Source organism: Rhineura floridana, chromosome 1 (assembly GCF_030035675.1).
Source record: "Rhineura floridana isolate rRhiFlo1 chromosome 1, rRhiFlo1.hap2, whole genome shotgun sequence".
In the NCBI taxonomy this organism is placed as follows: Eukaryota; Metazoa; Chordata; class Lepidosauria; order Squamata; family Rhineuridae; genus Rhineura; species Rhineura floridana.
Window position 1 is genome coordinate 84500552 of NC_084480.1, and position 26539 is coordinate 84527090.

At 41.2% G+C, this 26539-nt stretch overlaps 2 protein-coding genes across 8 annotated transcripts in view; both read right to left on the bottom strand.

Moving 5' to 3' along the window:
* MARCHF3 (membrane associated ring-CH-type finger 3) overlaps positions 1–933 on the bottom strand; it is a 180840-nt gene extending 179907 nt beyond the window's left edge. For 3 of the 4 annotated variants that reach the window (XM_061625225.1, XM_061625235.1, XM_061625255.1), the window contains exon 1: positions 587–932. The gene's annotated coding sequence lies outside the window, so the exon portion shown is untranslated. Of the gene's footprint in view, positions 1–586 lie in introns of all 4 variants that reach the window. The other variant, XM_061625244.1, reaches the window with a different exon arrangement.
* A 4389-nt stretch (positions 934–5322) lies between these two features.
* C1H5orf63 (chromosome 1 C5orf63 homolog) overlaps positions 5323–26539 on the bottom strand; it is a 33033-nt gene continuing 11816 nt past the window's right edge. For 2 of the 4 annotated variants that reach the window (XM_061608806.1, XM_061608542.1), the window contains exons 2-4: positions 19755–19869; positions 10045–10101; positions 5323–6054 (exon numbers count right to left, since the gene is read on the bottom strand). In XM_061608806.1, the coding sequence (XP_061464790.1) occupies positions 5875–6054; positions 10045–10101; positions 19755–19862 (345 nt within the window). In that variant the 5' untranslated portion in view covers positions 19863–19869 and the 3' untranslated portion in view covers positions 5323–5874. The remainder of the gene's footprint in view (positions 6055–10044; positions 10102–19754; positions 19870–26539) is intronic. The other 2 variants (XM_061608717.1, XM_061608628.1) reach the window with 1 other exon arrangement.

Consider the following 26539-nt stretch of genomic DNA (forward strand, 5'->3'; position numbering starts at 1 on the left):
AGCTGAAGAAGCCTCCCTGGCATACTCTGCCCTTTGGGTCACAGAAATGGAAATTAAATATTGTTACAAAAATTATTGCCAAGAAGTGTGTGTGTGTGTCTACAGACACACACATATACAGGTTTTATCCTTTAGTTTAGATGGTACACACTTGTCATCAATTTTAAATTATAACACTTATTCTAAAAGCCAGTTGCTCTCAGTATAATTGTGTGTTCCCACCAGAACTATTTTAACTAAAGTGAATCTTATCAAATAGATGGACAAACATGGGGTGCCAAGGTAACAAAAACTATAAACTGGGGCATTTCCTGCATTTATTTCTTTTAAAAGAGACCCACTGCTCCCATAGATAGCCTTCGTTTTAACAAATAACTAAACAGAACTCACACTGGCAACATTACAGGTAGAAAATAAGTTGGAGGAATGGTTAAGACTACAACCCTTGCCTTCTCTGCAAAGTAGGGGTCCCTGTGGAAGCTCCTGCCTGTAATAATGTCCAGTACACAGACTTGATAGAGACTTCGCGTCCACAGACAGACCGGCTACAGCCATGGGAAATATCGCGGCTTGAGAGGTAACTCACCCTCCTTCTGTGCCTGCCGCTTGCCTCGCACGCACCCCTGCTTATTCCTCTTGAGAGGTCCCACTTCTCAAGGCTCAGCTTTCCCGGCATGGGAGACGCCTGAAGCCCTGGGGAGCCGCTTATTTGCCCGAGCAAGATTCAGGGACGAGAAGACAAACAGCAGCGCACCATCCACCCACCCCGGACAATTCATTGACCTATTGCTGAGCGCCAGCCTGGGCTGGAGAGGCAGCAAAGCGAGCGGAGAAGGGGCGGGGACAGCTCTACTGACTGGCAGCCGCCGCGCCGCCGCTTCGCTCCTCGCCTCGCTTAGAAGCCTCGCGCTCCGAACGGGATGAGGCGGGGGCCCAAAGGGAGGGACGGAAGCTGTAGTAGCAGTAGGACAAAGGGCGACTGGGAGGACGGGGGACCCCTGGTGGACAGAGGGTAGAAGAGCGGGATACCCTGCCAGGCCAAACGTTCAGGTAGAAAGGGGAGGAGCAAAATTAAATTAAATTAAAAAGGCTGTTCGACTCTCGAGGTAGTTGCCACATCGGCTTATCAACGCCTCCGTCTCTCAGGGAAAAAAAAAATGGTCAAACAAATAGATGACAACCATTGGATTAAAATAGACAAGGCGCGTTTCTTTTAGGGGGGACTAGGGGGCTAACCGGTTTCTCTGCAATGAGATGTAGAAAGGGGAGGGAAGTCATGAGGTTGTTCTGCCGTAGGAGATTCAAAGTGATCGTTTTTGCAAATGCAAAGAGAGAAGCTAGACGGAGAATGAATGTCTTTTTCTTCGAGCTGATGACATAGCAATAACACCGATACGACCTTTTGAAAGGGATTGCTTGAAAAGGCAGCGTAGACATTGTGTTCAGCGCCCTTTTAAAAGCAAAGAGCCCAATACTTGAGTTAAGAGGCAGGTGAGCTTCTCCCCTTCCCCCGCCCAACCCAATAGAGGGGTTTTTTTTAATGCAAGCAAAGCTGCCTAGGATGTGGTTGACTGAAATGAACAACCCACGGGGTTCCTGACAATCTTTCACCTGACCGCCACTGGGATTAAGTGAAACAAAACCGAAATCAGGCCTGATAGCTGAGGTCCCCAGAAACAGCAGGGCGCAGGTCTTCTCAAGTGAGGATGAATGGGAAGTGAGGGGGTTTGGCAGAAAGAGAACACCCACTGAGAATAGCCCCACACTCTTGAAGAACATCCCACAAAAACATGATGTCATATTGTGCCAGTCTGATTCCATATTGGATTGTCTTCACTTACTGGGTTTTCAACAAAAATGGCCAATCCAGAGTAAGTGAGGAAATAGTATGGGATAGCATTTGCACATGGATGGCATCATGTGCACACTCCACAAAATGTGCATGCATGAGCAGCAAAAAAAAGCACTTTCAACTGCCATGTGGAAGTGGTCCTTATTTTATTTCATTGATTGGCCACTATGAGAATAAGATGCTAGATTAAATGGGCCATTGGCCTGATCCAGCAGGCTCTTCTTATGTTATTATATTTATATCTCACCTTTCATTCTTCTTTTTCTGCACCAGCCAAAGGTACAATAATTCTGCAGGGCCAGCTATATTCTAGCTATAGTTATCCACATCTACTGATTTAAGGAAACTGGTATTTAGGAAAGAACTCTGTATTGGAAGGGTAGGTCTCTTTACATGGTTGTTTCAGCCAGCCCATGACAAACTGGGCATATGCATTTTGTTTTCATCCACCAAAGTCAGCTGAGATAGGCTTTATGCACAACACTATAAATGTAGCTTATTGAACATTTGTGATGGTATATCTATCCAAAGCCAATCTGGGGTAAATTTAGCACAAGCCAGCTGTGCAGAAACACACCCAACAGGTCACATTGATGCACACAGAACTCAACATCGACTTTTCTCCATGTCTGCCACATGGTGAAAAGTTCCTACTCACACTTGCTGGCTGTATTTCTTTCCTGACATGGTGATTGCTGCCTAGGTGGTTGGTCTGATCAGGTACATAGAAAGATTTCTGCCACCCTGACTTACTTACAAACCACAGAAACAATGGCCCTTCTAAGACACCTAGCGATGCTTGTGTGGTTTGGCTTGTAAACATGCTAGGAAGCTGAACCTCATGATTTATACATATATCAATCAATACACAATCACCTTGATTGCAGTGCAGCCACACCAGGAAAGGTATAAAGGGAGATAATTCTAGCTCCAAACCACTTCCCTTTTTTGTTGTCCTGCAGGGTTTAAAAGAACAAACACATTTTTTTTGCCCTAGTGGTTGCTCATTCACATTGCTTATATGTGGTAGGTATGTTAGCTATCAGAAATAGAGGTCACCCAGGAACCCCAGGTCACCCAGGAACCCCAGCACATTCATCTCTATCTAATAATGGCAAGAAGCTATGACAACAGGTTTCCATCTGTGGATCATTCATCTTTATGTGGATCACCTTCTAAATTGAGCCCTGTTTGTACATAAAGGGGCTGCACTTAGGTAATACCCAACCATACCTACACACCCATTACACATCTCTGAATAGATTATAACTCCACATGCCTGTGAAGTGGGAAGGCTAGTTCCAATCACCCCAAAGTTCCCACACTTTTATTATAGGTGATCAGTGCTTTTCAAAGTTGTCAGTGCATAATTTGTTCTTCAAAAAGAACAGTATGCACACAGGCTACTGCTACATAAATGTCTGGATCAGGGCCATCACACCACAGTTCAGCCCACTAACACGACTGACTAGCACACAATAGTTTTCTGGACCAGAGCTTTCATTTCCCTGCTTGTGCTGTGAGGATAAAATCTCACTCACAGCTTGGACCAGTTATGAAGATGACTTCATAACTGTAATAAGTTCTAACTGTTCAAAGCAATATGCTTTAGTTGTTCAAAGTGCTAAGTAAAAAGAACACAAATTGTAATCAAAGCAACCAGAAGTATCAGAGAGTTGGAATGAGTGAGGGGAGCAAAGGAGCAGAGGAGAGTGAGTGCATAAAGGGAATATTTACCAACATTGTCTTTGCTAAAGATCTTTTCAGAGAGCTAACAACTAAATTGACTACTGAAATATTTAATTTTCAGCATTAATGAATAATTATCCCTTTCAAAATACTCAAGTTTGCTGAGAAAACAGTGTCCTTCAAGCCATTTCCTTTAGAAGAGAGATGATAAAAAGGCTTCTGTCAGATTGAGTTGACTGAGAGGCCCAGCTTGAATATCGCTGTGTACAGCATCTCTCAATCTTTCATTCAAAGTAAGTGCACTTACTCTGATTGTGATAACCTCTTAGCTCATTGTGTCTACATGTTCATGGGAGTAAAAGGAAATCACATCAGTGGCTGTCACACAGAGCTGATGCAGTGTCCTTGCCTCATGATAGCTGTTTATAAGGATATTTAATGAGGCACAAACATACTGATAATAAAGTTTTCCAGTGGAATGCAAATTATGTAGAAACAAGGTTACTAAAGAGGTTGGATTCACAATTATTCCATCGTAAATACACATATGCCTTACAAAGCAACATGCAACATATGCATCTTAGCTTTACTTCGTTCATCTAGATCAGGTGTAGAGAACCTTTGGCTCTCCAGATGTCACTGAACTACAACTCTCATCAGCCCCAGCAACATTAGCCAATGGCTAGGGATGGTGGCAGTTGTAATTTAGCAACATCTGGAAGGCCAAATGTTCTCCACACCTGCTATAGATGTTCTGCTTTATAAACTTTTTAGTAGTGTGTATGTTGCAACATGTATGTATGTGTGGGTGGGTGTTTGCTGTACCCAACTATGCTGTACTCCACACTGTATACTTATCTTGCTAGCTCTGCAGGGAGCTGGGTGACTCTCCTTGATTCAAACCAAGGGCTGTTATGGTGGTGTTGCTTGGCAAGTAATGCACTCAGTGTCCTTGGAAGATGTCTCACTCTTAGCTATAAATGCCATCAGATGTATTTAGAATCAGGACCGCTGTCAATTTCTCTCTTCTGTAATACTTCTTGACCGATTTCTCAAACCTCCAGTTAGTTCAGCAACCTCAGGAAGTCCAAAGTTTCCGCACACCTAATCTAGATGCTTTCTCAAAAGTGTTAGGAAATCATATATACTAATTGCCTCTTCTTATGCAGCCAAAGCTGTGCCATCCACGCACGAGGAGGCTTGGGGAACCCTAAGATTTGCAGAAGTGCCCCGCCCCAAACAATAACTGTTAGGGGGGGAAACCTGGGGGGAACCCAAAGCAACCTAATAAGGACTGAATATGCTCAGTGGCTGGACTTTTGGAGGGCAGGGAGGGTGATGGAATGGTGTCCTGAAAGAGACCATGGCTGGCTGTAACCCTGAACAAATGCACTCCACACTGCAATAGTTTGTTGCAGGCCCCACTTTTATATCTTATTTCAGTCATTCCAACAACTCCCATCAGCCTCAGCCAGCATGGCCAATAGTCAAGCAATTATGGAAGTTGTCATCTAAAATAACTGGAAGGCATTACATTGCGGGAGCATGTTCTATTCATTTCCATGGTACTCACTTCCAGACTTGGCAACACAAATCCCCAGCCTTTACAGCAAGGGTGGCTAATACTGTGGCCCTCCAGATGTTTGTTGGACTACAACTCCATCATCCTTGGCATGTTGTCTGGGGGTGTTGGGATTTGTAGTCAAGCAACAGCTGGAGGACTATAGATTAGCCACCCCTCTTAAACAGAATCTTATTTGAGGGACAAGAGGTAATATGTTGGTTTAATTTTTTATTTCAGGGAGAAGTGGCATCATGTAGGTTCAATTTTTATAAACATACTTCTGAGCTAATGTAGATATTAGTATGAACCCCAAAGACCTTAGATTTCCCTAATAAATTTCCATGTTTACATAGATATTAGTGCTATATAACATGTCAGGTATCTGAAAAGTTGTGATATTCTAAGATCCCAAGTAAATATCTTTCATGAAGAATGTTCCTTTTCATGTACTACATATATTCTCTTTTCCACTTTGAGCATAAGATGTAGAAGTGCATTGTGTGGAGCAGTATAGAGATACATAATTCTCCCTTGGCTTCATTCTCAATGAAAACATATTAACAACATGGAGGCCGATCTTTCAGTGAGAAATAGTCTTTGTTATCTATTAAAAAGTCAAGTCATTTAGTAGCCAGAGATAGTAGGGTGTGTATTGCTCTGAAGTCTAAAGGGCTTTATTAAACATGTAAATTGAATTTCAAGAAAATCATGCAGTTAATATATGGTTTTATTTGTAAATCAGTCCACTGTTGAGAAGCTTAGTTTTTCTTCACCTGAAGCTATTATCTTGCAGCTCTAGTTGCAACAGCTGATTCTTTAGTTTTTGTATATCCACTCGATGTTTCATGAGAAATTTTCCATTCAAATGAAAAACGGGTATGTCATATTTATACTTGTCAAACCAAGCTGAATGATCTGGAAGGGTTATGTCCACTTCCTGCAAAATAAACTGTTCAAGACAACAAAGCTGAAATAGGTAACAGTGAAAGACGAAGGATGCATACTTAGTAAGTTGCACTGAAATAATTGGAATGGTTTCTAAGATCAGTGTGGACAGGTGATGTTTTCTAAACTTTCTGCTTTAGAAAGTTCAAGCAAAAGTTGACTTGAACATTTTTGCCAAGTTTATTACTGGTGGTATCCAGTTGGTGCCCCTCTGTTGATGGAAGGCACCTGTCAGTGGAATGGGGAGTAAGGCAATTTTCAGTGATTCGTCTTCTTCCCTGCAGCTCCCTGCTCCTCCCAAAATCTGCTCCGGAAGGTTGGGAGCCTTTCCAGAGCAGATTTTCAGAGTGCACCATGGGTGGGCGGGCAGGAGGAGATGGGATCACCAAAAATTGCTTCTCTGCTCATTCCACTGATGGGTGCTTTCTGTCAGCAGAGGAACACTAATTGAATACTGCCCTATGGCACTAGCAAGGATGTTTCAATGAGCAGAGCATGCAGATTTTGAGTCCTCAGTGAGAAAGTGTGTGACATATAAACTGGTTCTTTAGAAACAATTCTCACACTAGTTTAGTGCCAGAGGAACATGTAATTTTGAAATCTGCAACCAGTGCATTGAAGGTTATGTAAACTTTTGCTCTTTTTACAAAAATTCAATATAAATGTCATTTTGGGCTGCCTCAACTATAGATGTGCGCATTGGTTTTCTAATTGGCAGTCTTAAGCTGCCTGCATGTTACAGGACATACAAATTAAGTGTAGGAAAACCCCACTGATTCCACTTTTGTAAAAATGGGGTGCTTTTTCTGGAATTGAGCAAAACCAGTTATACCCCACACTTACTATCCTGATTTCTTTCTAGAATCTGTTAAGTGTCATGCCTGAAGCCTTCTGTCCATAGAGTGGCATGCACAGCACTGTTTGGGCTCTTCCTGCTTCTCATCCCTCCAGGATGGTTCTACAGGAACAGACTGGTCCTTATACAGGCTACAGTCAGTCCAAAGACCTACAGGCACCAATGTGTACAGATGAGGCCTTCAATACATGCCCTTTCCCAGAAGTTTTTGTATGGGCCTGTAGGTGCTGGTAGGAATCCGACACCCACAACAAGCCAGATGCAGTTAGCAGATTCTAGTAAGTGAAACAAAAAAACTGCCTTGGAGTCCACCCGGCAAAGAACTTCAATCCATAACCAGAACCCTCCCACTCCCAGCTTGATTTCAGGGCATTTCTTATACAAACTCATTTCTGCTTGGTATCAAAATGTGAGAACACCTTCTGATATCTCAATCCCAAACACATTTGGTAGGAAGTGAATTGTAGTGATGGTGATCCTAACTATACTTTTAGTTAGTTAGTTAGTTAGTTAGTTAGTTAGTTAGTTAGTTAGTTAGTTAGTTAGTTAGTTAGTTAGTTAGTTAGTTAGTTATTATTTGATTTATATCTCGCCCTTCCTCCCAGCAGGAGCCCAGGGCAGCAAACAGAAACGCTAAAAAAACTTTAAAACATCATAAAACACACCTTAAAATACATTAAAACAAAACAACGATAAAAACATTTTTTAAAAAGCTTTAAAAACATATTTTAAAAGAGGGTTAAAAACATATTATTAAAAAACCACATATTAACAAGCAGTTCTAACACAGACACAGACTGGGATAGGTCTCCACTTAAAACGCTTGTTGAAAGAGGAAAGTCTTCAAAAGGTGCCAAAAATATATCAGAGATGGTGCCTGCCTAATATTCAAGGGGAGGGAATCCCAAAGGGTAGGTGCCGCCACACTAATGGTCCGTTTCCTATATTGTGCAGAATGAACCTCCTGATAAGATGGTATCTGCAGGAGGCCCTTGTGATGTTCCTATATTAATGTATATATGGTAAGTGTTGGTTGTTTAGAAGATACATGGTAAGTGGAGTGAAAGAGGAGGGGGAGTGAATGGGCAGTAGAATGCTAGATGATTGGCTGAGTGTTTAAAATGGCTGAACGTATAAAAGGAAGAGTGAGAGTAGAATCTAGTGGGTGGATGAGGTGAAACTGAGTGGGTTGCTTGGTGGGGTTTAGAGAGTTGTTTGCCAGGAGAGAGTGGAGAAGGAGGGGGGTGGAGTTCGGATTAGTATTGAGTAAAACCATATGCTTATGTGCCTTAAGAAGAAATCTTGTTAATCTTGTTAGCTTTGTTATCTTTAATAAATAATTAATTTGGTTTACCAAAGGCCTGATCCTTGGCTGGGGTTTCACAGACCAGAAGGGAGGGTAAGGTAATGACCAAGGCTGAAGGGGAACTGTAACAAATGGTGGCAGCGGTGAAGAGAATAACAATACCAGTATTCAGAGTCTCTGGGAATACTAGTATTAGGACGTGACTGGTGGTTGCCTAGCAGGGGGATCTGTTGAGATCTGTGCTAGAGCGGGGAGAGAAAAAATAAAAAAGGACAGTCCGGACTGGTGGAGTCCCTGGTGGTGCCTAGTGACAGGCAGTAGCCACGCGCAGGTAGGAACCTGACAGGGAGAGCCAGGGAAGGACGCCTCACAGCCCTCACCTGCAGAGTGCAGTGATCAACTGGGTATATAAGGAGTAAGACAGTATTTCGGGTATCCTGGTCCCAAGCTGTATAGGGCTTTGTACACCAAAAATGGAACCTTGAACTTGGCCCGGTAGCAAATGGGCAGCCAGTGCAATTCTTTCATCAGTGGGGTGACATGTTGGTGATACCCTGCCCAAGTGAACAGTCTCACTGCCGCATTTTGCACCAGCTGCAGCTTCTGGACCAACCTCAAGGGCAGCCCCACATAGAGCGCATTACAGTAATTCAGCCTGGAAGTTACCAGTGCATGGACAACAGTGGTCAGGCTATCCCAGTCCAGAAACGGCCACAGCCAAAGCTGGTAAAAGGCACTCCTAGCCACGGAGATCACCTGGGCCTCTAGCGACAAAGATAGATCCAGGAGCACCCCCAGACTACAGACCTGCTCTTTCAGAGGGAGTACGATCCCATCCAAAGCAGGCAACTGACCAATTATCCAAACTCGGGAACCACCAACCCACAGTGCCTCTGTCTTGCTAGAATTCAGACTCAGTTTATTGGCCCTCATCCAGCCCACCACCGAGTCCAGGCAGTGGTCCAGGGCTTACACAGCCTCTCCTGATTCAGATGTTATGTAGAAACAGAGATGGGTATCATCAGCATACTGCTGACACCTCGCCCCAGAGCTCCTGATGATGCTCCCAAGGGCTTCATATAGATGTTAAACAGCATTGGGGACAAGATGGTACCCTGCGGCACCCCACAACACAAATGCCAGGGGGCCAAAAGACAGTCACCCAATGCTATTCTCTGAGAGCGACCCCGAAGATAGGATCGGAACCACTGTAAAACAGTGCCTCCAATATCCATCTCACCAAGTCGGCCCAGATGGATACTATGGTCAATGGTATCAAAAGCCACTGAGATATCAAGTAAGAATAACAGGGTCACACTCCCCCTGTCCTTCTCCTGATAAAGGTCATCCAACAGGGCGACCAAAGCCAATTTAGTCCCATAACTAGGCCTGAACCCAGACTGGAATGGGTCAAGATAATCTGTTTCATCCAAGAGTACTTGCAATTGCTGCACCACAACCCAATCAATCACCTTCCCTAAAAAGGGGAGTAGTTTGTGGGTGTAATTTGCACCATGTTCATCCTACACCTGACAATATGCCCATTTCTTTTCCAATGAAGAGTGATGTACAGCTTTGACCTTGGCATTGCTGCATGCTGCTTTCTGTTCATGCAAATAAGGAAGCAGATAGGTATGTAGAGCAGATGACAGAAAGTATGGGGGGAAATCCTTTCTGAGCACTAGTTTTATTGAAATCTACAGTGTAAACCTTTTGAGGAAATTGGAGAAAGAACAATGGATACAAACAAAGTCTTTCTCCTAAAATTTGCTGTTTTAAATTATGTGCATTGGTACACATATCTAAATAACTATAGGTCTTTGTTATATTACCTTGTGTTTATATGGTTCAAGGACTACTTTGGCTTCATCACACAAGGGGCATGGGTTCTTAAGAAGAAGGAGAAAAAAAACAGACATTAATTAAATGAAACAGTGGGTCACATGACGCCTGCTTGCTAACAAACTCTCAAACAATTTATCCTGACAAGATCTTCATCACTCTCATATCATATTATATGTTAAGATGCCATTAGCTTGTGTAGCACAGAACAAAGGAGAAGGATGTTAGGGGCAAGTGTGTCAGGGCCATCAACCACAGGTCAGACAGACTACACTTTCCCCCTTCCCTCCTGGCAGCCAGCCGGCCTGCCTTTCTTGGCTCCAGCTTCACTGCCACCTCCTTTTAAAATTATTCTTATTTGTGAGGCCCCCCAGATCTCGCCTTCAGCCCAGACGGAGCCAAGGAGCAGTGAGGATGCTCAGGACTTGCTTGCCCCCCATCTCTGAGGCTGTGTGTGTGCCAGCGTCCCCCCTTTCTTCCACCTACACTCTGCCCCCCCAATCTCTCTCCAAAATGCTGTGGCAGTTGAGGGCTTCCCCCCTCCCATGTGCCGAAATGCATGCACAGCTGCAGATGCTTGCAGGAGGGGCAGGTGTGTTTGCATGTGTGCATGCACTGATCTGTCTTCTGGTCCAATCTCATTCCCCAAGTGCTCGCTTACCAAGTCATCGGTTCTGATGATCATCCCAAGGCCTAAAGGCACCAACCCCCCTACTCAATCTATCCACCCTTTTGTCTTCACAAACTACATCCCCAACACTACCACATTGTTGCTTCCTTTATATTATTATCAACAACAACAACAATAATCTCAGCAGGTTGGCTGAGGTCCACATACAGCAGCTGAAATGTATTTATTTATTATTGCATATTCCACCTTTCCTCCAAGTTGCTCAAGGTGGTACACGTAGTCCACCCCCCTTTCCATTTTATCCTTACACCACCCCTGTGAGATAGGTCAGGCTGAGAGACTGTGTTTGGTCCAAGGTCACCCAGTGGGCTTCATGGCTGGCTGGGGATTTGAACCTGGTTCTTAGTCCAACACTGTAACCCACTGATGTTGGGAGACAGAACTGTACATCTTCAGACTATGGGTGGGTGGTTGGGTGGGAGGGGATCCCAATTTGATTGGACCTTTGTGTTAAGAAAAGAAAACAGGACCTCCCTGTCTGCAGGAAGCTTTTCATAGAAAGGGATATTTGGGAGATGTGTTTCTGCCACACACCATTTTTTCCAATTAGCATGGGGCGAGGTCATGGAATTTTTTGAGTTTATAAAGGGGGTCCTGTACTCATAAAGGTTAGGAACTACTGCTCTAAGTCATAGAATCATAGACTTGGAAGGGGCCTATAATGCCATCAAGTCCAACCCCCCGCTCAATGCAGTAATCCAAATTAAAGCATACCCGGCAGGTGCCTGTCCAGCTGCCTCTTGAATGCCTCCAGCGTTGGAGAGCCTACCACCTCCCTAGGTAATTGGTTCCATTGTCATACCTCTCTAACAGTTAGGAAGTTTTTCCTGATGTCCAGTTGAAATCTGGCTTCCTGTAACTTGAGCCCATTATTCCATGATCTGCGCTCTGGGATGATCAAGAAGAGATCCTGGCTCTCCTCTGTGTGGCAACCTTTCAAGTACTTGAACAGTGCTATTATATTTCCCCTCGGTCTTCTCTTCTCAAGGCTAAACATGCCCAGTTCTTTCAGTCTCTCCTCATAGGGCTTTGTTGCCAGTCTCCTGATCATCTTCATTGCTTTCCTTTGAACCCGTTCCAGTTGTCTGCATCCTTCTTAAAGTGTGTTGTCCAGAACTGGATGCGGTACTCCAGATGAGGCCTAATAGAGTGCGAAATAGAGGGGACCCGATACTTCACGCAATTTGGAAACTACTTCTGTTAATGCAGCCTAAAACAGCATTTGCTTTTTGAAGCCACATCACACTGTCAGCTCATATTCAGCTTGTGATCAATAACAATCCCAAGATCCTTCTCGCATGTCGTATGGCTGAGCCAAGTATCCCTCATCTTATAACTGTGCAGTTTGGTTTCTTTTTCCTAAGTGTAGAACTTTGCACTTATCCCTGTTAAATTTCATTCTGTTGTTTTCAGCCCAATGCTCCAGCCTCTCAAGATCCCTTTGAATTTTGTTTCTGTCTTCCAAAATATTAGCTATCCTTCCCAAATTGGTATCATCTGAAAATCTGATAAACATTCCCTGCACCTCTTCATCCAAATCATTAGTAAAAATGTTGAAGAGCACTGGGACCAGGACAGAGCCCTGCAGTTCTTCACTCGTTACCTTCCCCCAGTTGGAGAAGCAACAACTGATAAGCACTCTTTGAGTACAATTCTGTAGACATCTATAGATCCACCTGATAGTTGTTCCATCCAGTCCACATTTAGCTAACTTGTTAATCATCATATCATGGGACACTTTCTCAAAAGCTTTGCTGAAGTTGAGATATATTATGTCCACAGCATTTCCACAGTCTACCAGGGAGGTTACCCAATCAAAAAATGAGATAAGATTAGTCTGGCAGGATTTGTTCTTGATAAATCTATGTTGGCTTCTAGTAATCACTGTATTGTTTTCTAGGTGTTTACAGAATGACCGCTTTATAATTTGCTCCAGAGTTTTCCCAGGGATCGATGTCAGGCTGACTGGTCTGTAGTTCCCAGGTTCCTCCTTTTTGCCCTTTTTGAAGACTAGGACAACATTAACCCCCCTTCAGTCGTCCGGCGCTTCACCCATCCTCCATGATTTAGCAAAGATAACAGACAGTGGTTCCAAGAGTTCTTCAGCTTGTTCCTTCAATACTCTAGGATGCAGTTCATTGGGCCCTGGAGATTTGAACTCATTCAAAGTGATTTCGTATTCCTTGACCATTTGTCTATCAATCTAACGCTGCAATCATACCCCTTCAACTTCATGTTTCCCAGGAGGGTCATAGACCCTCTTTTGGGAGAAGACCGAGCCAAAGTAGGAATTGAGCACTGTTGCCTTTTCTTTGTCATCTGTTATCATTTTGCCATCCTCATTAAGTAGCTGTGCCACCATTTATTTTCTCTGTCTTTTACTATGGATGTACCTGAAGAAAGCTTTTTTGTTGCTTTTGGCATCTCCCACTACCCTCAGCTCATTCTCGATTTAGCCTTCCTGATGTCATCCCTGCAATTCCGCACATTTGCTACGAGTAGGCAGCTTCCATAGGCACAGAAAAAAAGTGGCCACCATGGGCAGGGAACTTGTATGCACTGGCCCTCAAGGCACTTTCTTAAGAAGTGCCTTGCTGGATCAGGCCAGAGGCCAATCTAGTCCATTATCTTGTTCTTACAGTGGCTAACCAGATGCCTACAAGCAGTACATGAGTGTGAGAGCACTCTGCCCACTTGTGATTCCCAACGACCGGTATTCAGAGGCACACTGCCTGCAACAGTAAAGATGGCTAGTTCTTATATTACAGGAAGAGAAGGTACATGTCAAATGTGCATCCTGTAAGGCAGGTGCGGATAACCTGTGGTCCTCCAGATATTTGTTATACTACAGATCCCATCATCTCCTACCAATGACCATGTTGGCTGGAGCTGATGGAAATTGGAGTCCCACAACATCTGGAGGGCCACAGGTTATCCATTCCTGCTATAATGCTACACTTCCCCACCACCACCATGTAAAAATACATGTCGGATGGGGATCCACTTGCAGGTCTCCACAGGGTATTGCCTCAATCTGCACAATTTGAAAGAGGTGCAGGACCTATATCACACATTACATTACAGGGTAGAAACAGGCACAAATGAAGTATCTAATACATTTCTGCTTCTACCCTGTAACGTGGGGCAGCTCTCAGAGGAAAGGGAGAGAAAAAGGAAAGACAGCTCTGGCATCCTTTTTTGCTGAGTTTTAAACCTGGAAGAAGAGGGCTGTCTGCCTGTTTGTCATGCAGTAAACACTATAATGCCTGAAGGGATGGTGTGTAACAGAGAGAAACACAGCCTGGGAACCACAGTTAGTTGCAGTTGGGTGGCACATGCTTTTGTGTATTTGCTGATATGCCTCTTTCCTTCACACTTTACAGTGTTCATTATGTGGGCAAGTAGCAGATAAACACAAATTCTGCCTGCCATGCAATGCAGGAACTGCCTTTGACCCGTTTCAAAATAGTCTTGCTTAAGATAGAACTGGAAGAGCTATTTCATTGCCTCCGACTCCAATAGGAAATGACATACGGGGCACTTCAGAATGCTCTGAGGATGCCTCCAGACTGTCAGTTTTTTGCAGGAGGATTCAAACATATACCAAAACTTTAGGTTTGCTTTAACACTCTGTCGCCCTACCATCACAAATCCACTTAAAAAAAAAAAAAAAGGTCTTTTTGCAGTTTGGACAGTGACAGAGAAATGCATTGAAAAGTTTGGGATGAAACAAGGATTAATGGATGGCATGTAAACACTCCACTAGCAAATCAGGGTGAATGCAGGATAAGTGCTCGTTGTTCAACTGTCTTGTAAATAAATCAGGATAAATGCTTAATAAAGACCAGGGATAGTCTAACCACCGCATAAGCTTTGTGCAAGCAAATCAGGATGAATCCTGAATAAACAGGTCATCTGGAAGAGACCTGCATTTTCCCAGTCCATTCAGCAGACCGAGACTAGCATGGACCATATGGTCATAAGAACCAAGGAAGCTACATCTTGACAAGAGTTTTTGTCTACTCTGAGGTATTGAACATTGTCTGACATCAGGGATTGAACCCCAAGCCCTTCTGCATGAAAAGCACTTGTTCTACCATTGAGCTTCAACCCCACATGACAGGCTCCTTTCAGTGTGGATGGGATATCAGCCCTTCTCCAGGAAACCTCCTCAGCCCTCTGGTCTGTGCTTCAATCTCCAACTAAAAGCATTGTGCCCTTCTGGACTGTCACTATTTTCTGGCAGGAATTTATCACATACCACCAACTTCAGGTTGCACAAATATAGTAGATCGAGGGTCTTGCACAACAAACCCACTTCTGCAAACGGCCAGACCTTTTGCGATAAGGAAAGTGACAGGGAAATGCACTGTAAAGTGTTGGATAACACTTGCTATTTTTTTTTCCAATTAATTTTTATTCCAATTTTCAGAACCAAAACAATACAAAAAGAAAACACAAATCAATAACTAGTACAATACAAAAAGAATATATATATATATATATATATATATATATATATATATATATATATATATAAAAGAAAGAATATTGACTTCCAATTTGTCATAGTTCAGCTATAAATCTGTAATATATAACAAACCTATCTCTTAATAGATTATAAAATCACCTTCCTCCAGCGGTTATCTTAGTTGGTTTCAAATCTCATTAACATCATATCATTTTAATCTTCCACAAAAAGTCAAAGAGAAGTTTCCAATCCTTGAGATACATGTCAATCAATTTTTTTCTAAATAAACATGCCAATTAATCCAACTCATCAAATCTACTAAGTCCAGTAATTTCAAATCGCTATAATTCAGCTATAAATCTATAATATATAACAAACCTATCTCTTAATAGATTATAAAATCACCTTCCTCCAGCGGTTATCTTAGTTGGTTTCAAATCTCATTAACATCCTATCATTTTAATCTTCCACAAAAAGTCAAAGAGAAGTTTCCAATCCTTGAGATATATATCAATCAATTTTTTTACTAAATAAACATATCAATTAATCCAACTCATCAAATCTACTAAGTCCAGTAATTTTAAATCACTCTTCTGTCATTATCCATATTGGGTCCATCTTCCATCTTTACGCACCCAAACATCTTGCTGTCATAGTCATATAATAAAAGTCTGATAGGAATTTCCTCCATCACAGATATTTTCTTGCCATCAAATCCAAACGTATCACTGAAGTATTGTTGCAAAGCCGCATCTCTGTCCCTCTTTTCCACATGATACACTAGTACATCTCTTGAAGGTTTTTCCATTGACACAAAACAGGGATTAATTCTGTTAACTTTCTCCATTTCAAGTTCCATCAAATCCTTCTAGTCCAGGAATTTTTTTGAACCGATAATATCTTTATCACCAATCTCTTCAATTCCTTCAGGGACAGCGCTGAATTCCAAACTGTAATATTTGTATCCAGGATCCATCACAGCCAGGAAATCCAAATCTTTTTTCATGTCCATAATTAAGCCAATCTCCTTAGTTTGAACCTTGCCTTTAATTTCTCTTTCATCCTTTTATTGTTTTCCAGATCTATCTTTATTCTCCTTTCTCATAGAATCCTGAGTTTCTTTCAGCTCCTGTCTCATTTCGTGAAATTCAATTCTCCACGCTTGTCTATTATTTCTCAGTTCTTGTTTTATTGAGTTAATCCCATTCATTATTTTCTGAAACATGTCTAGAAATAAAGTCCCTTCTTGTACATCCATGATCTGCTTAATTGTCATTCTTAAAGCCAAAGGAACAAAACTCCTTCAATTTTCAATGTCCCAAACAAAGAGCAGCTTATTTCTTTAACCAGTTACAAAGGAGTTAATCTTTCCAACCAACTAACGTCACACGCTAGACAGCCCTTATCTCTTATCTGCCCGTAAGTGTAAGAACGGCTTTAGTTCACAGTGTCCAAATAACTAGTAGCAGAGAGAATGAGCAGATTCGTCAAAAAAAAAGTAGATCAGGAAAAATAGTCCCAGCCATATATTACACAAAAGTCTTATAAATCAAAAAGATTTCTTATCTCTCCCAATCAGAAATCTCTCGTCCGTTGTAATCTTTAAAATGCTATTTTCCATGTCAGCTTTTTGCAATAAAAAAAAGATAAGCTATTTATATTTTCTTCCCCCTTAGTTCCGTGAATAAAAAAAAGGAAAGTCTTACCTCACCTAGGTTATCTCAATTGCTGTTACTTTGATAAATCTCTTTAGCTGTATAGATAAGAAAATGATGAATGTAGACAGGAGGATGTTTGCCTGTTAATCCGTATTAAAAAAACGGGTCACTTGTCCAGCTGAGCTAGCATAAAAATCCTCGCTCTGGCTGAGCTGCTGGAAGACAGACAATTCTGATGAATTCCAGACTCCAACAATCAAAGCAAAGCTGTGTGGGAAATCTCACGTTTCTTCCTTATCCGGAAGAAATTATTCCCAGTCAGAAAAGAGCCTTCTGACTGAATTTAAACTGGATAAATTTCATCCAAGACGGAGCTCGTCTCAGAGGCTGCACAGGCGTAGGGATCCTCCTGGGAAGCCTGGATAACACTTGCTATGATGCAATATCCTTTAATCTCCCCACAAACAAGTCAGAGTGAATGCTCATTAAATAGCCAATGTTGTCTCATCTCCCTGCGAACAATTCAGGATGAAAGAGGTTGGCTGGAAGCACCCATATAAAGCTGCTGGCTGGATATTTCATAGTGGATTTATCTCTTGTTTTCAAATCTCAGAAACATAACATCCACAGAGACCAAATCCTTATTCAGCTATTGGGAGTGGGAAGAGATAAATCCTAAATATAGGATTATTTTTTTAGAAAAGTCCATATTCCAGAAAAAAAACAAGTAGACAACATAGCACTTTTTTCCTACTTCCCCTTTCCTTACAAAGTACTAGGCCAACTCACAATATTCCATTTTTAGAACAGGGGATGCAGTTCCAGTAGGAGGCCTCTATGAAAATAATACTCTTACTTTAAGTTATTTTTATGGCATGCTAAAGAAGATTTCCTAAAAGGTAATGCCTTTCTACAGAGTTCTCAATTGCTCCCATTGCAAATGGAAAATTGAATTTTCCACAGAACAAACACAGACTTGCTGGGTACCAAGAACATGGCAGGTTTATTTTATTCCTTCCCTGCATTCTCACACCATACTTTCCTGCTTACATGAAAATTTAACTGAGGCTGGACTGAGTGGTCCTCAGCTGAGAACATGAATTAGGCTATTAAAAGAAGGGAGATAATTTTGCTCTGTTGCCAGTAATTCTGCACATTGATTCTGCACATTCCCTGAAACACACACACACACACACAAAGAGAGAGAACCAATCACACATTTACATAAGCATATGTTTAACAAAAGAGGCCAGTCTAAAATATCATTTCCAGTTTGTTAGTGATGATTTGCCCTTAAAATTTCAAATGACTAAGACTCAGCATGTGCTATAGCATCACAAAAGCCTTTCCCCCTTACCCAATTATTAACCTCTAAAAGTAATCCTGTTATTCACTACCTCATTGCCTTTTGGATTATAAAACTGCACAGGCAGCTGGCAGAGGGAGACTGCAACTTAATGTTTCCTCATAGAAGGAATAGCTTTGAACAATACACCCAGTGATGCTTTGACTTGGTTTAACTGGATCACGTTAGCAAAATAAAATATTCTGCAATCAAGATTACTGTTCATTCTACAGGACCAATTACACCTTACATCACATGTTTTCTTCCTCTTTTTTCAAAAACATTCTTTGCATCTTGACAGAATCATTTGTCTTACAGGTAGACTGAACTGAGGTGCAGGTTCCATGCTACTAATCAAAGGGGTCATCCACTGAAAACTAGTAGGCAGTGGATGGACAAAAGGAAGTGCTGCTTCACACAGTGTAGACAGTAGATAAGGACTTGATCATCTGTCATAGGAAGTTGTGATTATAGCTAAAATCATTTCTAAAGGATCAGATACATATTTGAAGGGTACGTCTATCAATCCCTTACAACCACTCACATATGGTTATTACTGCTACTACAACTACTAGACAAAATACTAGACAAACCTCAACCTCTATTTTCATATGACCCATAGCTTAGTGGCAAAGCACATTGTTTGCAGGCAGAAGGTTCCAGATCCATTCAAAACAAAGGATCCCCCCTGAAAACACTGTAACAGTGCAAAAAGTCGAGGTAGCCTCTAAACTTTTAATAAAAATATTTGGCACACAATGAATATACAGCCTTAAAACAATTTCTTCATAAAATAAATATCATAGCCAACAATGGCCAATGACTATGTCTACATTCAAAGTATATTTTCAGACCAATGGTCCATTCAATCAATCAATCAATCAATCAATCAATCAATCAATACACCCCAAGGTAGACTGATATATCTAGTACAAATTTGATATATGAATCTACCTTAGGATGTATTGATCACTGATCTGAAAATATAGCCATTGTTGCCTATGTTTGTTTCATGAATCGTTTTCAGTGTTATGAAGCTGCACGTTTAGTGTCTGTAAAAGATTTGTATTCAAAGTTAGAGGCCACCTTGGCAGGTTCCAGGTTCTGTTCCTGATATCCCCAGTTAGAAGGACTGAGTAGCAGATGATGAGACTGCATGAGATCTGGAGAGCTGCAGCCAGTCAGAGTAGACAACACTGAGGGTTTGACTGAGTAGAAGGCAACTTCATGTCTTCACATAGGCTTAATAACTCTGAGGCTGGAGTTAATGATAAGAGAGGTATCTATCATCCCTTCTTGGAAGTGTTCTAGCAACAGCCATCTGGCTACTGTTGGCAGATAAGTTTGGTGGTCTTTGTTCTTGCAAGCCACACTTAACTCCTGCCACTGACTGGAGTCTACAACCCATCCCAGCCGAAACTATGGGCCAAAGCTGGCTATACCTTAGCAAGTGATACGCTTAATTTTAAAGCCATGGTTTTCAAATCTCCTTTTTAGACCATCCCACCTGGTTTATCCAATAAAGTAGTAGTTACCTTGGTGAACAACGTTAATACCGGTAAATTGGCACTAGTGTCACACATTCTTCGGAGTGCACTTGAGCATTTTGCCAGCTGCAGTGTCCAGCTCTGAAACCAGAACATCTTTACCCTGTAGAATTAATAAAACATTCCCCTGCAATTACACGCATGGCACATTTTAATTGCAAACCATACGTTATATATCAGTAGACAGTCACCAGATAGCAAGGACGCTTCAATGAAAGATTTGAAACATAAATGCAATTATAAATCATTTTCACAATGGTCTGAGAAAAAAAGAGTTTACTACATGACAAGCATAACAATTTAATGCAGAACAAGAAGCACTGTTTAGAATTTACATTACATTTTCTTCCTGTAATGCCTGTTTTAAATTCACTGATATAAATACATTACACGGGTTCAAGCAGACACATGCCAGTAAGAATTATCCAGTATTAGCAGAATACAAAAAGCTGTGCTTTCAACCTCTTGTAATCTTACCACATTGCTTGGCATAAAATATTTGTAGTTCTTCAAAATTAATCTAATAACCGATTCTGCAGACTGAAATGTTAAACAAATGTGTCCTGCAGCAAACATGAAAAACAGTCAAGATGATTTAACTTGGTAATGTGACTTAAAAGCTTGCAAATTACCTTGTGGGTTAAAAAAAAGTGACAGTAAATTAATACATGAAGGATTTTATTGCGAGTCTTCTTTAAAACAGACTTTACTTTTTAAAGAAAAGTACAATTTAAGTATTATTTGGGAAGATTTTAAAATGATATTTTGGGGCCTATATAGATTTGTAACTTAATTCATTGCTCCTAATTTTCCCCTCAGTGTGGCCCCTCTTCTTGCATTTTGCGGGGGGGGGAAGGTGTCAGTGATATAATCCATAGACTGTACATGTTGTAACTGTATTTGACTAAGTCATACTTAATGAGTAGACCCATTGAGATCAATGGATTTAAATTAGTCATAATGAAAGTCCATTGATTTCAATAGGTTTATTCAAAGTATGACTAAGTTGGATGCATCCTCACAGATGTGATCCAACAGAGTTAGGTATGCTTAGAGTGCAATGCTATACAAGTTTTCTCAGAAGTAAGTCACACTGTATCCACTAGGGCTTATTCCATAATAAGTGTTTTAGGACTGCACCCCTAAACACCGGATTCAGTGCAACCTATTTTATTTTTAAAAAATTGCGTAGTATTACATTTATAGCTTGCCCTTCTTTGTCCTATGAAATTCAGCTTTAACGCACATACCTAACTCTGTGCTGGATTACAATCTATGGGTGAGAACAAAAACAGCACGAGTGGAAATCTACTTGGACTATGAGGTTACTCCTTCCTCTGCCCCTGCAGCCACTTGAATGCCGCCCCAAATCTATTCACAATCCAATCACAATCCTGAGTGACTTGATTGCGTTGGGGCTGGTATCAGAAGTGAAATGTCAGGTTCTAACATGTCGGGTTCTGCAGCTGACATGCAGAATTTGGAATCGGGCTATCAGAACTATGTTATACCACTGTCTGGCCAGCCACAGCTGCTCCTCAGCAACTCCTCCTTTTCAACAAACATATCTCGCTGTAGTGTTGTTTTTGTTATTATTTATTTATATGTCACTACAAACTGATGTATCAAAGTATCAAATCAAAGCATAAAATCCAAAATAAAATAAGACCACAGATTCCAGTATCTTATTCTTCTTACTAAATTTATATCCCGCCCTTCCTCCCAAAAGGAGGCTTGGGTAGCAAACAACATTTGATAAAATATTACAAAATTACAATGCAGATATAGACTGGGATACGGATCTACTTAAAAGGCTAGGTCAGCCTTTCCCAACTAGTGGGCCACCAGATGTTGTTGGACCACAACTCCAATCAGCCTCAGCCAGCATTGCCAATGATCAGGAAAGATGGGAATTGTGGTCCAACAACATCTGGTGACCCACTAGTTGGGAAAGGCTGGGCTAGATGAAAGAGGAAGGTCTTCAGTAGGTGCCAAAAAGACAACCGAGGTGGTGCCCGACTAGTATTTAAGGCGAGGGAATTTCAAAGGGTAGGTGCCACCATACTGAAGATCCACTTCCTAAGTTGTGCAGAACGGACTTCCTGACGAGATGAGATGGTATTTGCAGGAGGCCCTCACCTGCAGAGGGCAGTGATTGACTGGATATATGAGATGATCTTTCAGGTATCCTGTTCCCAAGCTGTATATAACTTTATAACCAAAACTAGCACCTTAAACCTAGCCCTGGCTAATTGGTAGGCAGTGCAATTCTTTCAGCAGTGGGGTAACATGTTGGTGATATTCTGCCTCAATGAGCAGATGCACCACCACATTTTGCATCAGCTGCAGTTTCTGGACCAACCTCAAGGGCAGCCCCATATAGGGTGCATTACAGTAATCCAGCTTGGAGGTTACCAGTGCATGGATGACAGTAGTTAGGCTATCCCACTCCAGAAATGGCTGCAACTTCTTACAAGCCGAAGCTGATAAAAGGCACTCTTAGCCACTGAAGTCACCTGAGCCTATAGTGACAAAGATGGATCCAGGAGCACCCCCTCAGACAATGAACCTGCCCTTTCAGAGGGAGTACAACACCAAAATGTATAACACCAGAATCAATGTATTGCTACACTCCAACCTTCTATAATTCTACCTGGCAAGGACTAAAAACCAAACCAAACAGTAACAAAAACAACAGCAAACCCCCTAATTTTGAACAACCTGCACGTTTCAGAAATAATTTTGTTTGGGTAAGGAAAACTGCACAGAAACACCATTGTTCTCATGATCAAGTTAGGTCCAGTGCAGTTTTTCACATAGATTGAGGAGCTTTAGTGGACAAGTCATGTAACATTATTAAAAACTATATTAAGAACAAATTAATTTTAGCTAATTTAACATTCTGGATGGAAGTAAAATTATAATGAGGCATCATTAAAAGCTAGAAGGAAATAAAAATATACAGCAGCATAATTCTTGTTCATTTTGTCAGCCCGTAAATGTGACACTTTAACCATCCTTCGTTTAGTCTGAGAACTTTTACCAAGTTGAACACTTCACTGTTCTGACACTTTGGGCCATTTTCAGAAGTAGGTAAGAGAGCAAACACAACAGTGGTTCTGTTTGCACATAATGCTAAGTAATTATTTGTTCTAAACCATGGTTTGTTTCACAGACTAGCAACATAACGGTGGCTTGTTTTGCTTAATGTTTTTGTTTTCCAGCCACTCTTACATCACATTCTACAGCAATGTGAGTGCTACAGAGGCAGAGCATCAAAACAAACCAAGATTAAGCCAGGTAGTGTGTTGTGATCTGATAAGACACTATGATCAACACAACCCAAGATTTGCAAGTCATTTTCAAACCATGGTTTCACATTCTGGTTTGCTGGTCTCAAACAAACTATAGTTAGCTATAGCTATTCAGACTTACAAACAAACCACAGTTGAGCTAGTTAAGGATATCTCCTCATGCAGGGTTCATGACTGAGTCTTGATAGCCATCTGTATCCCACACAAATATATAATTAGGCCCAGTTTAAGTATAATGAACTATACAACCCCCGTGGCATTCTGTGACCGTCGGAGATGGTTGCAAGAATCTCTGTGACATTTTCAGAACCATCACAAAAGCAGTGTGGGACCAGAGGTAGCCAGCATGTCCCGATACTGTGCACTACAACTCCCATCTCAGCCAGCATGACCAATAGTCAGGGATGATGGGAGTTGTAGTCCAAGGCATATGGAGGGCACCATGTAGGCTAACCCCGGAGTAGAGGAATATTTCAGTTGTGTGCTGGGATACAATATAAACTAAAGGAAAGATGTGTGGTCTAGCCTCTAACAATTAGAAATGACAGCACATTTATGGCACAAATAATCCATATGTGTAGAATGGCCCTTAGTGGCCAAGGCCAAGTAAGAGTTGTTTTAGTAGTTTTTTTTAAAAAAGTTATGTTTTCTTTATAAGGTTGTTAGCACTCTTAACCTATGGGGATAAAGTGTGTTATAAATCTAAAATACAATAAAATAAAATCTCCTAGAGCTCCTGACACTCTTCTCTCATTCATCATTTTGCAAAATAGCTATAATAGTCACACAGAATGCCAAAACACAGCCAGTGCTGAGTTCCAGGAAGCAAAGCAAAATAATAAATTTCTGTTTACACTATAAATAAGCCACAATGCTAGAACCATCTATAATTTAGGCCAATTAATTGCCTTTGTGTAAAACTAAGGGATAAATATGCCTCACTTTTCAGTTGCCCATTTTTATTAATTGCATTTTCTTAAATAATCCCAGCTCAAACTAATGGCTGCTATAACCATGGGATACCGAATTATAGGTTATTAAGCACACTTACGAATATCTGAAATCAGCTGTTAAGATCTATTTCTCTCTCTCTCTCTCTTTATTTGCCTGATTATGCATGGTGTGAGAATGCCGGGAAGGAATAAACCTGCCACGTTCTTGGTGCCCACCAAATTTTTAATTTTGGCTATGATATGTGACCCCCTCCATGTACATACAATTGTGTTTGGCTTTCAGAGGAATGGTTGGAATTTGAAATGTCCCAGATGAAATCTTTTAAAGTTTTACTTTGTCTCAATATGGCTTAATTGCACAGGCTCTGTAATTTCTAAAACAGCGACCCCAACCTGGTGCCTACCAGATGTTTTGGACTATAGCTGATACAAGTTGTAATCCAAAATGTCTGGGGGGCACCAGGTTGAGAAAGCTCGCTACCCTACAATGTATGTATCAGTAGCAGCTAAGGTACTGATCACTAATTCCTGGAAAGGTTAGTTGCCTTGGATGTTTACAAGTTTACAAACAGGATTAAAAATGTTCTAAACAAATAAAGATTATTGATATGAAGGAAAATTATAATTCCTAAATAATAATACTTCACAAATTTCCAAATTCTTAAGATCTTTCATACTTGAATTATGTTTGAACCATTCTTCAACAGTGTATGCTGACATACATTCCAACATGTAACATTTATTGCCCCAAAACTATAAATCTCTGTATCTCAGTCTGCCTATAGGGGTGTTCACACATTGCATTCAACAGGTATACAATCTGTGACTGTGTACACAAACAGTTGAGCTGTACACACATACATTATTCACATGTAGCGTTAAACAAATGTACAATCTGTGTACCTGTGAATACAACAGCTGAATTGAACAAATCAGCAAGTTTATACTGTTCCACACAAACACTTGTGTAGAGACAGCTTGTACCTCTGTTCAGCGTAACACGTGAACAAGCCTAATGTTTACACACAAAGGCTGGCATGTCAAATACAGAGACAGACCCAGTTTACATGTAATAATCTCAATCTGATAAACACTGGTTTCATATTCTGGGGAAGGGACATAGGCCAGTGGTAGAGCATCTGTTTTGCATGCAGAAGTTCTCTGACACAATTCCCAGCATCTTCAAGTAGGGATGGGAGAGACCCCTTTGAGAAATCCTTGAGAGCCGCTACCAGTCAGTGTAGATCTGGGTGGGGAACTGGATCTGCCTGGTGGTTGCTTATGCCCATGTCCTGTTCTCTGAGGCGTTAATATTGTTGTAAAGCACGAGTTTATTGTCAGACCATAGGTCATCACAACATATGTAAAACACAATATAACAAAGTTAAAATCAGCTACAAGCAAAAGGATAAAACAGACAATATATAAACAAACAGTTAAAAAGCTAAGAATATGTATTTAAGATTCTTTAGATTCCAAGTCAAGCAAAAAGTTTGCTCTGAGCTTTTGGGCTGCCAAGGCAAAGTGAGCTACCCAATAAGTTACCCAATAATTAGTATCGGCTAAAAGGAAATGGCTGATCTGAGCAGCACTGTCATGTCCTTGATGGATAATTAAACTATTAAGGAACTTGATTCTTGGGTGCTCATAGAGAGGGCAATCTAATAAGTAATGAGGGAGGTCTTCTAGTTTACCAGAGTGACAAATACATAGTCGCTGTTCCTTTGGGATCTGGAGGTAGCGACCAGTTAGAAAAGCGCTTGGCATTGTTTGAAACCTTAAGGCTGTAAAGGCAAAACGTAGATAGGTCGGTAAAGGGACCGAGAGATAGTTCGCCCTTATATGGTCTACTTTATACAGCCTAAACCAGGACGAAAACTTAGAATTATTAATTGTCATTCTATCCATCCACTCACAAAAGCGTTTTATCTGTTCTTGAATTTTTACTTTGTTCAATGGTAGAGATGGCTGAAAAGGGATGTGGTAATGTGAGTGGATGGCCTTGAGTTTTGAGTTCCAGTCATAATCCTTACCAATCACATTAGAACAAGCCTTCGCCAAGATCTTTGAAGAAGAATTTATTGAGAGGGTCCAGTATGTTAGCAATGATTCGTGAATCTGGGCGCTAACTGGGGGAAGGCCCACTTCAGCTCTTAAAAAAAAGCAGCCGGCGTGGATGGTGGGAGGTTTAGAAGCGCTTTAATGAATTTATTTTGTATGCCTTCTAAGGAAGGGAAAGATGGTAACGACCATCCCCAGATAGCTGCCCCATACATAATCTGGGGGAGGACCTTTTTCTGAAAGACTTTTAAAGCAGGGGCCACTAGGTGGCCTCCCGAAGACCTATAAAATCGAAGAATGGATCCAATTGATCTTAAAGCTGTAAGTTTTTGGGCAGCAATTTGTTCTTTCCATGACAAGGTATCCTGTAAATGGATACCTAAATACTTGAAAGAACGACATTGACCTATGGGGTGGTTCCCTATGGTCCATTTGTGTTTAGAAT